This window comes from Ptychodera flava, chromosome 20 (genome assembly GCF_041260155.1).
Source record: "Ptychodera flava strain L36383 chromosome 20, AS_Pfla_20210202, whole genome shotgun sequence".
Lineage (NCBI taxonomy): Eukaryota > Metazoa > Hemichordata > Enteropneusta > Ptychoderidae > Ptychodera > Ptychodera flava.
Genome location: NC_091947.1, coordinates 36,598,844 through 36,616,018, shown reverse-complemented (window position 1 = coordinate 36,616,018; position 17,175 = coordinate 36,598,844). Strand labels below are relative to the sequence as shown.

The window sequence follows — 17,175 nt, the reverse complement described above, 5'->3', positions numbered from 1 at the left end:
TCTTGAAATTTCATGTTTCGCATTGGAAGTCCGATTTAGGAAAATTTTGCATTAAAAATGATAAACCGCATAACAGTAGCTTAAATATATGAATGCGTTTTTTGATGATGAAAATCGTTCCATTTTTAACAGTTTTTCGTCTAAGACGGAAATAAAACATTTGAGTATAATTTGCAAATAAACCTAAATATTTTGAGTGAAACCTATGTAAGAGAGGCATGTAATAAAAACATTATAGCCCAAACAAGGGACTATGTACCCTCGGGGCAGGAGACCAATTTCCCTCCTTACGTCAGCCAAATGGTCACCTACCCTCGGGCACATAATCCCATGTTTGGGCTATAATATATAATATCGAATCTGTCTGTCTCTCTATCTCTTTGTATTACGGCTAGCGCTAACTGTGATAATCGTTACATATATTTACATAGATAGAGACTTGTACAAAATGAGAAGCATTATGTTGAAGTAAGTGTTTTTATTGTATATTTAATGTTAAGTTTATTCATAAAATTTTTTAGAAAATAAACAAAATAAGCTAAAAATATTCAGTATCAATAAATATTAATATTATTAAGTAAATGTAACCGTGAATCTGAACTTTCTGAGTGCTGTTATTATGACAATGATATACTTATTTCGGGATTGCAGACACACCACATTGCAAATTAGAAATATTGCGGACCACTTTCAATGCACGTGCTGACTGTAAAGTAATTGAAATAGCTTGACTTCTGAAGGTGCATGTTACTTGTTGAAAGGAGTACTCCCTTATTAGACAAAGATCATATGACTTACTTTTCAAGGATGATCTAGTAACATAATCATGTCATTTAAAGTGACGTCCAGGTGTCGTATCTTGTATAACTAAGTTTTATATGAATCATAGCATGACAATAGCTCAGATTCATTTATTTAATATTTGTGTATTAAATACAGTTATCTGTTCAATCATTTTTGTTTTTGTGTATCCCCTAAAATGCCTTTTTGGATTGTTGTAGTCCAACCCTAATTGTTCTGAGAATAATTGATACCCCTCAAATTTCTCCATGCCGTCTGGAAGTTAAAACTGAATAATGTGTCCTAAAAGAACCCAAATATTCACGAAATTCATGTTAAAAGACATCTAAATGTGATTCAAAATTTAAGCAGAGTGACATACGTTTTTTCCATTCATCGACTTTTACAATGCCCGCCTTCTACTTGTTCTATCAAATAAACCTGTACTATCAATACGTGGAATCATACCCGCATAATGATGATGATGATGATGATAATGATGATGATGTTCAAACGTTTATTAATCGGGTTCTTCAAAGTGTATGGCTACACAATTTTTTGCAAAGATTGATTCAATTTTCATCGATCTGTTAACATTAAAATGTTCGTTTGGTTCACTCTGTAGCATGACAACCAGTCGTAATTTGAGTGAATAGGATATGTAAAAGCAATTTGTACGTATCACTCAATTTCCTGGCTTTTTTCCTCTCGTTTTCAACATTTCAAAAAATAAATTAACTCTGCTCTCTGGCTGGCTTGCTTAAATTTTATCAAATTTTCAAATCTTGTTTTTTTAATACTATGTTACAAAACACTAACTTTATTTGGCAATAACGTTTTTATATCTTGAATAATAATCATTTCAATTTTGCTTATTATAATTTTAACAATTATTTTGAATGTCACCCGGATCTTTCAATCCCTGCCCTTTAAGAATGAGCATAGATAATGCAAAACATAATTGTTATTATTTGAAAACCTAATCTAGTTTGAAATGAGAAATTAAATTCAAGCTTTTCACTTAAACGAATGTTTACCATTAAATACTAAAATTGAAGTTTTCTACCCTCAATATACTCCTTCATCCTTCGAGTATACTATTACTACCGTACTTGAAATCTTTGGTCTTTGAAAATATGTAGTATTAGGGGATTCTCATGTCATTTTTTATAAGAAATATTCCTTTAAAAAAGATGAGTTGGTTAAGTGCAACGCGACCTTAAAGGCCCAATAGCTGTATCTTTTAGCATCATTTTTGTGATTTTACTTCCAAACTAAAACAAGTTAGCGGGAATGTACTCATTCAGGGGTGTTTATACAAGTATAATAAACTGTCCACTATGACTACATGTGCAATTTTGAGCATTTTTGATAAGAAACGTTTGCCCAAACATAAAATGGTGTCCTCATGCAAGTAAAACAAAAACACTGTACGGTGTGCATATATGCACTGGAATCTTCATAGAAACAACAGAGTAGTCCAATATTATGCATAGAGCTGAATGTTTACCACTGGGTCATCATATGCTTTGTTTTCTTTGTAATATTACCAGTTTTTAAAAATGGCGGGAAATCAAAATAAAGATTAAAATTTAAATTTACTTGACCAATTTTTCAGTAGTAATCTTTAAAATTTGTAGAATTTAAAGAAACCCATGGAAAATAGAAAGCCTTTTTCAGGTCAACAATTGAAGAATTACGGCTACAGGGGCTTTAACACATTTGGGTCATTGCTGAGTGTCACATGATGAAATTAACCATTGCACGTCCTGTAACAACATGGACGTGTCCGCTGAGAACACGTCACATCTGACTGAATACAGGCACGAAAAAGGAAAAGAGAATATCAACATTAAATGAGTAGTTTAGATGACTGATGACTGTAAGAAAGTTGGCAATAGTCAAGAATCAATTGCCAGACATATCACAACAGTCGTACCTAAGTAATAGAGGTAGTGAGTCCTAATTCAATTTAGTTAAAATGAAAGACAGTAAAAATACTGTGTTACTAAAATGCCTAGATTTAGTATTGTGGCACCATCGGGACAGTTAAAATGTCCGTCCCCAGGGGTGGAGGCGAGGGTAGGGGTCTCTTAGACTCAATAAAGTTTCTTGTTGCTGTTGTTTGTTTTATTTTAATACGGTCGACTATGGTATGTATTGCCAATAAAAAATTATACTACTCACCTTTTGGTGTCTTGGTCTTATGTTAGCACTTGTTTTGTAAAGATTTCTCTTTCTCCTTCGCGAAATTTTATCACTGTGTTACGTCTATTATCTGATGACTGCCTAATGCGCCAAAAGGACGTGGACGCTATCTCGAGATTATCAACGGACTAATTTTGTCAAAGTCAGCAATGGACGCAGCAGCAAGGGTATCCATGCACTGTTATCCCACAGTCCCCCATACACGGACTGTGGTTATACCCTTGCTGGTGCGTAGTGAATCTAAAAAAATTGGTATACAGATCTTGAGAACAACCAGTTTTTCATTTCCAAGATTCAGGATAACATAAGTATATTCACAAAAGTGTCATCAGTATAGACAGCAAACTTTGCTGCTCAGTCCAGCAAGGTCATGTTATGAATCACCAACTCTTACATCTGTAGATTTAAATATGACAATTTTGTATGGAAAAAATGCTTGGAAATTTTGTTTGAAAAGGTTTTGTTTCTTTCCATTGTCACGTTGTATATTTATGGAATTGTTTGTGTAAGTCAAGTAATGGCATCTACACAAACACTGGTTTGATGCTTTTAAATTGGTTAGAAGGGCTTTAAACTAACATAAACAATAACAACAAGCTCCTCTGCTGAGACCATGACACCCCTCACTGGGTAAAATGCTTGATATACGTCCTACTTATTGACGTATATTGACGTATATTGAACACAACATTAGTGGTATACGTGACATATATCGTTGTGTCTGGAATATTTCAATACGTTGATATGCGTAACGTATATCTCTGCAGCACAAGCGCCTACGTATATTCTAATGCAGATCTTAGCACACCAAGTGTATACTGTACTTGTACATTTATTTTTATACGTTCGCGTATACTTAACGTATTTGACAAATGTACAGAATTAGTATATGTGTATATATTATTGTATATCAAGCATTTTACCCAGTACCTACCCCTACCCCACTCGTGGAACGGACATTTCAACTGTCCCTATGGTGGCACTTGAAAATGAAGATAATTTTTTGAATTTTGAATGAAGATTTTGTGGGAACGAACAAATTTGATCATGGAAGGATTCAGCGAACTTTTTTGTTTTCTGCACACGAGAACAATTTGTCCTGATTTCTTAGCCAGCCGTGGCCAACCCATCGTTATATTGACATCACTTAACGTTGACAGTGCTTATGACGCAACTCTGTTTTCATTGATGGGTAATTTGTTACCGCATACATACGTCCTTAGAGATAAATTGGTTTGAATTAGGACTAACGACGTTGTTTTCACCTTCTAAGACTCGAAACATTAGTTTGCGGAATTTACATAGTATGCATACCTGTCAAATTCTAAAATTTTCGAAGTGTCCGGATTATGCCACTTTAACACAAGCAAAAGTTCAGCTCAGTGAATTTGCCCCTGTTTTACTATCCCAAATATCAAATGGTTCATCCTTTACCTTCTAGCGTAATAAAGTCGACAAAGTTTGAGCAGGTATTGCTGCCATCTCATCAGTCTTTCCAAACGATCACGGGGCTTGGTACAGGTTTTAGCCGATTGGCAGACTGTGCCCGGGTAGTGAACACAATTTTTACACACTAAAGTGACCAGACGTAAGGATAGACACCAATTCTCCTGTATGATAACCTGAGTTCCTGTATACTGGTAGTTCGTTCTATTAAAACAATGCAAATAACGCTAAGACATAAAAAATTAAAAAGTAGTACAGCACTGTTTGTAGATTATATTGAAAGACTGTCACATGCACTTCTCTGAACCAGCGTTCGCGCACGCGTTGAAAAATTGAACTACAGTAGTCCATGTACAAACTGATAAGTGCATCCCATGGTAGCAAAGAGTGCCAGAAACATATACGATTTTACTTTTCAGTCATTTTTCCTTAAGTTAATAACCTCTGATAATACACGGCCATCTATTCAATGAACATTACGGTGAATTCCAGTAAGAGCATAGCATGTAATCATAATTACTAGTGACCTAGCATGTATTTTTTACCATGTAGAACTAGAGGTATGAGGCCATATTGCACAAAATTCGTAAATGCAATACAGGTTAAGGATTAAGGTTGATACGTCGAAAATGCTTCCATGAAATTACGATATGACCCGTACTGACAAAATTATAGATCAATGTACCCACGTTTAAAATGTCATCATTTTCTATCCTTACAATAATCGGTCAAATCTAACAACAATTTTGCTCAGTTTTCACCAAAGTCATTTCTTTTCACTTCAACAAATAATGTAGTTACTGCATTCTCTAGGTAAAGTTCCGATCTGATGAGCTTTGCCCGCATCTCTTTATGGCCACTGTTTTGAATTACTTTGTTGTGCTCTGATGCCCACATATATGTGCGTGCATCTTAATACCGTTCTATTCAAAGCCATCACGACTGTAATTCCTTATTTATTCTGAACAAGTTTGACAAAATGACCCCCCTTTGCAATAACAGTATAAATTACGAATGATACTAATAGTACTATGAATTACCGGTTAAACGTGCATATAATGCCGACATTACTCAAATTTGATTAAATCATAGACAGTCTCGACTGTCTATGATTAAATACTTTCTCCAACAGTATGTGTTGGTCTTTTAGTACGCGCTTCTATGGTTTTACTTCCGTGGTCTTCAACGCTGCAGAGAGACAGGTGTAGCGAGGTGATGACCGTGGAAGTAGATACCATAGAAAGATTGGGAAAAGACCCTTACATTGCTACACTTAATTACAGTTACTTTGCAATGTGCCCTGCGATATGAAATATGAAGGTTAAAACTAAGCAACTCCCAGAACTTAGATTTCTCCCATGAGGAGGTAATTTGATTTAGAATTCCGCAATAAACTAGAAAATGAAATATGCGCAACCTGCGTGGAAAAACGTAATATCTGCATTAAAATAACTCTGAGATTACGTTGATATCACAAACTGGTAGCAATACGAATGAAATTAAGTCAATATGATTGATGTTAGAATTTAAATTGTTGTTGACTAGTGACCGTGAAATTCTTGGACCAATATACAAAACATAAATAAGTAAAATTTTTAGCTAGTTTCAGGTCTACCATTAAACAGAAAGAGGGGATATGCAGGCGAGAAACGGAATATCTGTGATATGATCATGCAAAATTGGTCTTGGTCGTAACAATGACAGTGCTTCTCAGTGAACTGTGCAATGTCAACAAACTTTATCGGAGTTGAATAGATACTACAGGAAAGGTGTTGTTGATAATGTTCGGCTTTAAAAGGACTGTAATTGTTAACGGAACAATCAACTCTGTATCTCCTCTGTATTGAAGCTGACATTGCATTTTCTCTATGCCAACACGCTGAAATAAAACATCCTCGGCAAAAGTTAATCTTATGATTACATTGTTTAGTCTGAAATGATGCTGGTACGGTTTTTAAAATAATTTTTTCGTTAAATGCAATTCAATGACCAGTAAATGCATTTTATTAGCGGCAGAAGAGAAACATTTCAATGACTGGGTATACTTTGAGTGATCTATCCAATTACCGCCCCGAATATCGTACAATATTTTTCGCTTTATGAGAATCATGTCTGCACGGGTACTCTTAACGATACGGGATGCTTAAATCGTTTCCGTTGATTTGTTTTGTTTTTCACTTATCAATTACATTACCATATTTACCGATAGTCAAGGTGTAATCAATTGTCGGTCGTATCAGCATTTTCAATAATATAGAAAGTGACGTGTGCAATTCTTGAGCACAAAAGCTAATACACCTTGCACGTGACAACGGACACCTTTGTCTGAGAGTGATAATTTTGTTAAACCTACATTCAGACCACGTCGATAGGGTTTTTGTTATATATCTTTCCATGCAAACTGTTCTCACTTTTATGTATTAAAACACTATGTCCGCCAAACTACACTATACAGTGCCTGGCATGGCTCTATGGCGTCGTACAGTGCCTGGCATGGCATGGCTCTATAGCGTCGTACAGTGCCTGGCATGGCTCTATAGCGTCGTACAGTGCCTAACATGGCTCTATAGCGTCGTATCAAATTGCTGAATGTAGCCAAAGTCTCATCACAATTGCCGAAAGAAATCCTCTGGCTCTCTGTGTCTCTCAATATATTGCCTTGCTTACTGCACTTATCTTAACTTGTTGAATTTATGAACCCCACCAGAAATATTTGATCATGCCATCATCTAACACTTCGATGTCCTCGAACTAGGTTCTAATCTTATACATGTACCAACAGATCATTTTGTGAATTGGCTTGACTTCACTCGCTCGAAATATTCGAATTCAAGTCAAAGTTCAAAACGCTCGTCCTTGAGCCAACTTATCTGAGATATGATCGAGCAGCGGCATGGAACATATTCTATGACGGACTCCAGGCATAATATTAATCAATTATTTATCCAATTATATCGCCAATGCTCAGTGGGGAAACTCTTACTTTGATTCAGAACAAGTGTATTGCTGTAATGAAGTGTTTCATACGTCCATGAGCGTAAGTATTTCTCTGCTTGTTTCTGTCTATCTATATAAGCCTGCTACTATGTATGTCTGCGTTTAACCGTCCATTGGTACATCGCGTTTACCAACCTTGGCGACACAAGTTCCTTTGTAGAGTGTTCCGGTATTAAAAATACAATTCACTCTTTATGACCGTAAAAGTTTTCGACTATAATTAAATTAAGAAGGAAAATATTTTCGTTTGCGAAAGTTACTTTACTGCACGTAGCACATTGCAAGTAGAGGATGTAAACGCTGATTAGAAAATCCTAGAATACGATGCAAATAACTTGAAGCAAATATTTAAAAGATTAAGAGAGAGGAAAGGACCTCGCTTGATCGTGTGTTCGTGTAGAATATCGACGTCTAAAAGTTTTGTTCAGACTCATGTCTCAAAAAGTTTCTCAGAGTTGCCATTTGAGAATAAAATATGGTGTGTGTGTGTGTGTATATATATATATATATATATATATATATATATATATATATATATAAATATATAAATAAAATATATACAATATATACTATATATATAATATATATATATATATATATATATATATATATATATATATATTACGGGATAAACCTCAAATTCAAATTGCTCTCACTCAAAATGTTAATGAAACATTTTGTGAATATCATCAGAACATCTCCATAACAACACTCTTGATACAGCAAGAAATATTAAATCTGAATATTTGGAAACTTGAATGTTCTGGATGTTCTTAAACTTTGTCAATGAGATATGTTATGCCTATAAATTTGTGTGAGAGAGCACGAAAAGTCTAAACCCACGATTTATTGTGAGACTAGAGATTAGAGACAGATCGAGCACCCTGATTTCTCCAACGAAGCGTTTGAAATTTTGTACGAGCTAAGCGGTACCAAAAACAGCTACCTATAGTTTTAATATAGTGGTATCGCATTTTGAATGGTTCCTTCCGAGTTCCCGTTTTGGTAAACGGACTGTGAGAGAGAGATGATTTTTTTAATAAGCAGATTCAAGACAGTTGCAAATGACATAAAATCGTGTGGAACCCAAAAGGCAACAAAAAAACCCTAAAGTTCTTTTAAAATGAGTCTAAGATGGAATAAACAAGTCGGCTTTAATCTGGTCCAGTATCCTTAGAGAGTTTTCAGATGTAATTTTTGGCATATTTTAAAATAAAGCCTTGTACATCAATGTTATGATTGCAGATTTGATCAGACATGTAGGATTAGTTATAGAACATCGAGTTTGTACAGGAAACACAATCTTTACCCATCTAGAATGAGCAGGTGTTTTGTAACCTAAGTGTTGGCAGGTGTTGTTCTGAAAAACCGATCAATTAATTGAAAAAGGCCGTTCGCTACGCTAATATAGTAAAAGTTGTTGAACTCACCCATTGGGAGCGTTACCACTAAGCCCAGCACTGATAGACAGTGAACCAATAAAACATGTCTTCTCATCGATGAATTCCATTTTACAATCTCAGTTGGCATGTTGGACTTTTTGTTCGAGCCAATCCGTTACGTCTACGCTATCCGCAAGCTGAAAAATCCACACGAAAAAATTCGTCGGCCCGAACAATGGAAGCCTCCCTGAGGATGGAAGAATATTAAATGAGCATGCGGCTCCACGAAGTTAAAGGGTCATCTCATGTTGCTGACGATCAACGTGTTTTTCACATCGTCTGTGCCAAGGCGCGGCCGATGAAGTAATAATTCAATCACAAGATGATCGTATTAAAGTGGTGAGTTTGATATACGGCGTTACTCGGAGCTGTCATTAGCGGCATCGTTCAGTCAAAATGTGAGATGATAGGTCCACCTAAGTTGGCTTTGATTCCAAACAAAGTACTAATATTGATCATCAAGCTAGGGATGTATGTTGAAAGAGCAAATTTTCGGTATGAGGACTGGAAGCCAAAAATAAAATCACCAAATTTAGAACAATTCTTCGATAATACGTGTATATTATGTACACGCGCGAAATCGGGAGAAAACTAAGGACCAAGGCATAACAATAAGAATGTTCAGCAGTATGGATAAGGTGCATACCTGCAGTATGCGTCTATCAGTCCGTTTTAGGTGTAATTATCATGTAGGCGAGTGACATGCATAATGTTAAACCACTTACTTTACTTTCTGTGGCAATTCTACCTTACATGTGAACTGTGGTAGCTAGCTATGGAAGAAGACGAGTTACTCATGAATGCAGAGAATTCCTTGAAGGCAAACAAACCAATAAAATAGAACCATGTTGGTGAACAGTCAAAGTAGCGGCAACGAGTATGCTGTTCAGTGAGCAATAGCTAAATCATATGCTTTCATGCAACACGTTATGTTATGCTATAAAAAGCCATAATTTACCATAAAGCAAAACAATAATGTCAGCTAAAGCGGTGTTCAGGGTTTACACGTATATATTCGAATGTTAGGATTATTTAGGGAGCGATCATTTATAATAACTGGGTGGAGCGGCAAGGTATTAGCTCTCGTACTCTAGTCAACATTAGTGAACTTTCTACTCACTGAAAAATATGATGACCCCCCATTACGATGACAAATGTTTGATTTCATAAACCACTACAGTCACATACATTTACATGTAATTGTAAATTTCAGCGACTTTGTTAATATTTTTGTCCTTTTTGTGCCCGCATACATCTGAGACTGATTAAAAGTCGGAATGAAGTTCAACTGTAAACATTAACAATGGCTACAGATTGTGTTGACAATAACTCCAGTGGAAAAGATTTTTTCCAGGACCCTTCTCCTCTTCCAGGTCTTGTATATTCTGTGTATCTGTGTCAGGTGATTCAAAGAGTTCTTCATCACTTCCACTGCTGACAATTTCATTTACAAACTTGTTGCCATCTTCACCATAGTATATATCTGACTCTGATGTACCGTTTTTATTGTTTTGTAAAGTTTCAAGGTGATTTGAAATTTTTTCACGGTTTCTCTGCTTTTCTAGCCTTTCCTGAGTACATCACGTGTAATTGCTCTAATCTTTTCTCTCTTGTTACCTTTGGTCAGCAAATTCCGATCATATTCCCTGCATTCTGTGATGTATAATTTGGAACTCATTTTTAAACATTTATTTATCAAGAATACATAGATTCATTTTCCTATTAAATAAAAACTGCATTCCAAGTACCTTAACACAAACAACAAATGCCAAAATGTTCCACCATCTATGGGCCATGACAATGGTCAATAACACTGGCCTATATAGGTACCAACTGCTTCTGGAGAAGGGAGAGACAAAAAGAAGTAAAAGTTGTCTGATCAAGTACACAATTGTCCATCCATGTTCTCGCTTCAAGTAAGTACCTTAAAGTGAAGAGCTACTTTGACCATTCCACTGCGATATCACCTGAAATATATCTTACAATATATATATTTAAAATTTATTTTTAAAAAGTCACTATACAAAAACGTGACATATGTTGCATATATTCCTTACTCGTCATTTTTCAATATTTTAACAACATGAAAAAAGAAGGCCAATGATTTGGTATTTTTTTAATTCATTCAGATCCATTGATATTACCGAAGATGTCTTTGAACGTCACTTTGTTGAGTAACGGTTAGATATCAATATTACGTACACAACTTTCCAACGTTACACAATGTGAACTTCAAACCAAACGCCGTTTCCGTTGATGTAGCTCGCATCAGAAGATTGCACACAAAAACATGTTAGATGCCCTCTACTGTACAATTTAAGGCAAGAATAATCTGTATAACACGTGCAAAGGTAACACAATAACAGAAAATGTACTTATGTTCAAAATTATAGCAAAATATCAAGAGAAACGAACACAGCGAGAATCACTTCACAATTTTGTAAACAGAAACAAAGCTTTTTGACTGAGTGGACATTTTTGAAAATCATGTTCACCCCTATTGCTGTTTTTCCAAATTCATGCCACCGTCCCTGGATTTTTGCCAGTCCTTCGACGACCATTAAAGCTATAAGCTCTCTTTATCCCGCCTGTGTTAGCTGCTATCGATTACTCGAAAAAATACCCTTTCGATTGGGAAGCATTGTATGTTTAAACATCTATGTTGCTTTATCGACACACATAGTCTACACTCTACTAACCTACACACGTGATAGAACACGCAGGCTGTAGTCAGGCGGAGTTATACACAGTTGTGGTGCGACATTTGTCGCACTATTTATATTGTTCTTGCCGTAGCATGACGTAAGTTTGAAAAAAACACATTTAGCCGATCACATATTTCCACCAGTTGGAGTTTTAACAGTGATGAACTGTTCAGTAACGATCAAAGGACAGTCTGTGCCATCTGGAAGATACTGGAAATTATGTAAATGAATACCTATGGTGATAAACAGTGTCTATATATGTTTTCCAATGAAATGTTGCAGGCAGAGAGAATGCGGTAGGATTTTATTTTTGCATCAATGTATTTAACAGGTTCAGTAATTCCGTTGGAATTTTTTTTTAATCTATGTGTGTCACTTTGATTATGCATCCGCTTGCAGTGTCTCTCTATATTATATTATATATATATATATATATATATATATATCAGTGATCGAAATAATCGGTGGCAATGGTGGCATTTGCCACCAAAAACTGTCAATCTGCCACCACATTTTTTTTCTGGTGGTATTTTTCTGCCACTAAATTTTGGGTCATCATGTCATCGATCCTACAGCTTGAATGAAGGAACACTAGTCTGAAGGAACACGCTATGTCTGACGGCGGAAAAACTCATTAGCCAAAAAAAAACAAACCCAAACTAATTGCGACATTTTGCACGAATGAAAACACAGCGTGAATCCAAACTTGTGATTGGCTAATCTCCATATCGATGACAGCAGCTTTTGTACACTGGACATGTTGTTGCCCTCTGTGATAGCCGCATATGCAGTCGTACGGCACAAGATAAGACATGTTGTGACATTTTGAAAACAAAGCCAAACTACAGGCTGCATGAATTAAATAACAATAAATACTTGCAATTCATTAACCAGTACAGGGCTCAAAATTCCTATCGCCCGACGCCCGTGGCTGGTGAATTTTGCGTTCGGGCAAGTAAAATCAATATGCTTCCCGTCCGACGGGCAAGTGCACCAGCGGTTGAATTAACTAAGCTCTGGACAATTCAAGCTTGAAAACGTATTTCATTAGGTCTGTACACGCCTACAATCATTGTAAGTCCTTCAACTCTCAAAGTTTTTTTCTGAAAACCCTTGAAAATCCGCCCGACATTGCAAAATAATCGTTCTTGCTGTTGTAAAACACAAAAAGTCGTAAAAATACAGTTTTGCGATATGTTTCTCTCCGACGACACGGAGTGGACTCACTGTTTTGTATGTGTGCCGTAAAGTGTATGCTCTTGACAGTGGTTGCCATTCTCTTGTGCAAGTGCAGCACGAGTCGTATGACAGTCGATCGGCTTCACGGGATAGTGTAATTGCACCCTGTGCTTGGTAAATGGATGTAAACTTATTCGAAGCCATGGATCTCGGCAATGCTTACTGTTCAACGTAAATCAACACCCAGATGAAAAAGTACAAGTTTACATCGTAGTCGAAACGGGCTCAGTCGACCAAGGAGGCCACATACTGCAGCTACGTAGTGCGTGAGATGCAGACAGTTTCAAATTACGTGACCTTGGTTGTTAGGGATCGGCTCTCACTTACAGAAAACAAATCTGCTGAAGAGTAACGAAAACGAAACTTGAATCTGCTCTCTTGACGAATACATTTATCAAAATAAAACTTTGAAAGACGGCTGTGCTCAGTGAGTAAACATGTAAACAGGTAAAAGGGTTGCAGATGTACATGTGTATGCATTGGCAGATAAACACTAGCAGAGCAGTTGTTTGTGATCTCAGCTTGATAATAAAGAGCAGCAGCCAGCCATGCACATTGTAAATCACACAATCTTATTACTCTTATGCAAAGATTTTAATTCGGATTAGGTTGTGGAAAAATTCCAAATTCAAAGATGTTTTATAGATGGCCAAATCTACAGAAAAAAACTAAAGTAGTCTCACATTTCTTCTGCGACATTTCAGATTTGGTAATAGTCCTTCATTTAAACAAGAATGTAGTTCATGTTTGAATCTGTTTTTTCCCTCTTTGAATTCACTTCATATGGCCAAACTCTTGCTTTCTGTTACAAATTACTAGTACAGTTATTAGAAATTTAGGGCAAGTAATTTTTCCTCTCGGGCGAGTAAAAATGAAATTCACGTGTCCCACGGTTGGTGAGTTTGAAATTTTTTTTTGAGGCCTGCAGTATGGGTTGATTTTTTGTGACGTGTACTCACCATATTTCAAGAATTTATAAATTAGAATGAGTATGTGGCAATGACAAAATGTTGTATTATACCGATCACAAACTGCCACCAGATTTTTCATGATTGCCACCTGATTTTATATCCGGGGCAAACTTTTGCCACAAGAAATAAAAAAGTATTTCTATCCCTGTATATATATATATATATATATATATATATATATATATATATATATATATATATATATAATCTATGTGTGTCACTTTGATTATGCATCCGCTTGCAGTGTCTCAGTCTCTCTATATTATATATATATATATATATATATATATATATATATATATATATATATATATATATATATAATGTATACAGTTGCCACCTAAATGTGTGTCGATTTGCATATATGTCATCAGTGTACATGTGTGTACCTACCTTCATTTCTATCTGTCTGTCTGTCTGTGTTTGTGTGTCAGCTTCTGTCCAGCAGAAAACCGTGAAAAAACAAGCGCAGCGAGACGCCGGAAAACAAAGATTAACTCTCGAGACTTGCACAAGTCTTTGGACAGATGATATCAAAACAGACCAAACTGAAGGGATATTCGTAGACAGAATGTCGCTTGATGGTGAGGGGATCACGACATTGAAGCAATCTATCTTGTCGGGTGAACGTGATGGCCCACTCACGCTTGTGGTCATCCAGAAACTATCGCGCAGCGGCCGAGAGAAGCCAAGTGACGATACTGAGTCGAGCTATTAGTTAGCTCACAGCTCTAGAAAAGTTCTGTATTCCACTTACTACAATTAATCCATGATGATGCCATGGCTTTGCAGGCGTCTTAGCGAAACGAGAACTAGTTTAATGAAAACCGTGCATAGACTAGAAACGTGTACTGAACAATTTGTCTTTTCCTTGAAAACTTGTACGGATACTTGGCGTGCGACAAACTGCAATCAAATGAAGCAGAAACAATTGACATGTTGAAGATAAGTTTTCTTTCATATTATAATACAAAATGTGAACGAGTATATGTAAGCTGCTATAAATGACAGGATAATTGACTTCAGCGGAAAATGTCGATGAGCTCCTTAAAAGACTGTTTAATTACATGATTAATCCATAAATTGGTTTATTAAATAACAATTCAGATAGCTAAGTGATATATTTTATGGAGGCGTCCTTGACGCGAAGTGAACATAGCTGTAATTATTTCCAGAGAGTATGAAATTAGATTTATCTCTTCGTATTGGATTTCTCGAAACGGGCTTGAGCTCCCATTCTGCCTATGTAAACGTCTGACCGATTTTTGATCACATGGCACTATAAAATCAACGCTCTGACATTTCACAGATTACATCTGTAAAATTCGGCATTACATCTGTAAAATTCGGCATTACATCTGTAAATTCGGCATAATGGGGCATCGGTGAGTGGGCGTTCCTTTTACATCTTTGGGAAAAGTTTACCTTTACGAGACAGATATGGAAGCACGCTTATTATTCAAATCTGAACGGCTATTAAAGCCAATGGTCCCATGAAATATTAGGAGTATGATATCTTTTTATTTGTAGCATTCCAGAAATATCATAAAATACTTCTGGTAGTTTATGATCTCAATACCAAACCATGGAGTAAAATTCCCATTTTGTGAAAACCATCATGGGAAGTTTTCAGTATTTTTTTTCGGATGGCGTTATTGTGAACAAGGCGCTTGTAAAGTGAGATATGAATCACGAAGTAGTTGATCAGTGTTTTAAAATCAAATAGGCTATGGTAATCTTTGGTCTTCAGATTCAAAGCAATGTAGAGCTTCTATTTTTACATCCCTGAAATGTAAGGGCGTAAGATAATAACGAAAGACATGCACACTGATGCAAAGCTTGTGTTGCGCCTTCGAGTCGTTTTGGCAACGTGCTTTAACAAAATACACCTCAGGTTGCGGAATGAATTTTATTGCGACTGAAATAATATTTGATAAACAACTAATTGACCCCGATTATCAATCGCTCTAAAACTTACAACCGTTGAAACAGTCTTATTATAATTTGAAAAGTTCACATTCCTATACAAAATCTATATCACATTTTAAAAAATGTATTGTAAATTAAACCTGTTAATAACGAGTATTTTCTTCAAATTCAAAAAGCCTTATGGGTAACAAAAAGTACGCCATGGAAGGAACTATCATCATGTTTTCCACTCTCGTAAACTGCTAGCCAGCAGAGCCCTAGCAGAAATTTTACCATATTCATCAACCTGGCACAATTATTGACAGAGAAAAACAATAAGAAATTTTCCCGATTATGTTGTCATTTTATCTTTTAGTTGTGACTGATCATATTGTGGCCCTTAAAAGCCTGTGAGGTAAGGATGAATAAGTTTGTTGTCTGCTTCTATTTGACCAGAAATCCCCACAGGGATCCGTAAAGGATCCACAGCATTTAATTCTCGTTCAACATTAAAAAAATCTTTTGCAAAATATTTTCGGGAGCTATATCTTTCCTTGGAGTTCAGATATGTTGAAGCTAAATTGTAATCCAAATGAATACGGCAAAGCGTCAGCTTAGTTCCTTACATAATGCCAAGAATGCACGATAATGCAATTCAGCAGGGCTGTAATTGGACATACATGTGAAACGAGCATTGACTACTCAAAAGGTAGATACTATGTTTACACGAAAGCGGTCTTTGCATACCTGTGTGTCCTTTTGCATGTGAAAACACCCCAAAGATATTGACGATGAGGTATTAGGTATCTAGAAACATTTATGTTGCTAAAACCGTATCAGGCACTGATCATGCAGCTTACTGCTTAATTTCTCTATAAATTAAATCTAAACTTTATGTATGCAACTTGAAATATTTCCTCTCTCATGTGGCAATTAAATCATTCCAAATTAATTTCATCTGAATTGAATTGCAAATATGGTTTTCTAGCAGTCTTGCTCAGAAATAAATCGTATGAAAAATGCAGCTACACCGACAACTTTTTTTAGTTATAACTTTTTAAAAATGATTGGTAGTCGTTACGGTTGTTTATGTTGTCGGAAACACCAAGTAATAAACAAAGCCGGTTAAGATGATATGCAGGGACGGTGATACATGTATTTCCCACATTCCTATAATCTGTTGGCTGTTAACACATTTTGTACACAGCACACGTATATCTGTGACGATATTACCAAGACTGTTATATGACATATCTACATGCGTACTTATCGCATCAATGACCGTGTTTAAACTTCATTTCCAATTTGGTTTTTTAAGAGCACGTTTCCCATTAATTAAAATGTGTTTTTGATCTTCAGTCTGATAGTCTGAGATCATCTTGGCATTCCTCCAAAGAACGTTTACACTCCAAAGCTCTACCTCCTTCATATTTTGCTCATACTCGATCACGTCAATGTGACAAAGGAAGTTATGCGACA

At 36.0% G+C, this 17,175-nt stretch overlaps 1 protein-coding gene across 1 annotated transcript in view; it reads right to left on the bottom strand.

Moving 5' to 3' along the window:
- Positions 1-9,013, bottom strand: part of LOC139119667 (neuronal acetylcholine receptor subunit beta-3-like) — a 60,447-nt gene extending 51,434 nt beyond the window's left edge. Inside the window, exon 1 of the mRNA XM_070683493.1 lies at positions 8,862-9,013. Within this exon, the coding sequence (XP_070539594.1) occupies positions 8,862-8,961 (100 nt within the window). The 5' untranslated portion in view covers positions 8,962-9,013. The remainder of the gene's footprint in view (positions 1-8,861) is intronic.
- Positions 9,014-17,175: the final 8,162 nt, after the last annotated feature.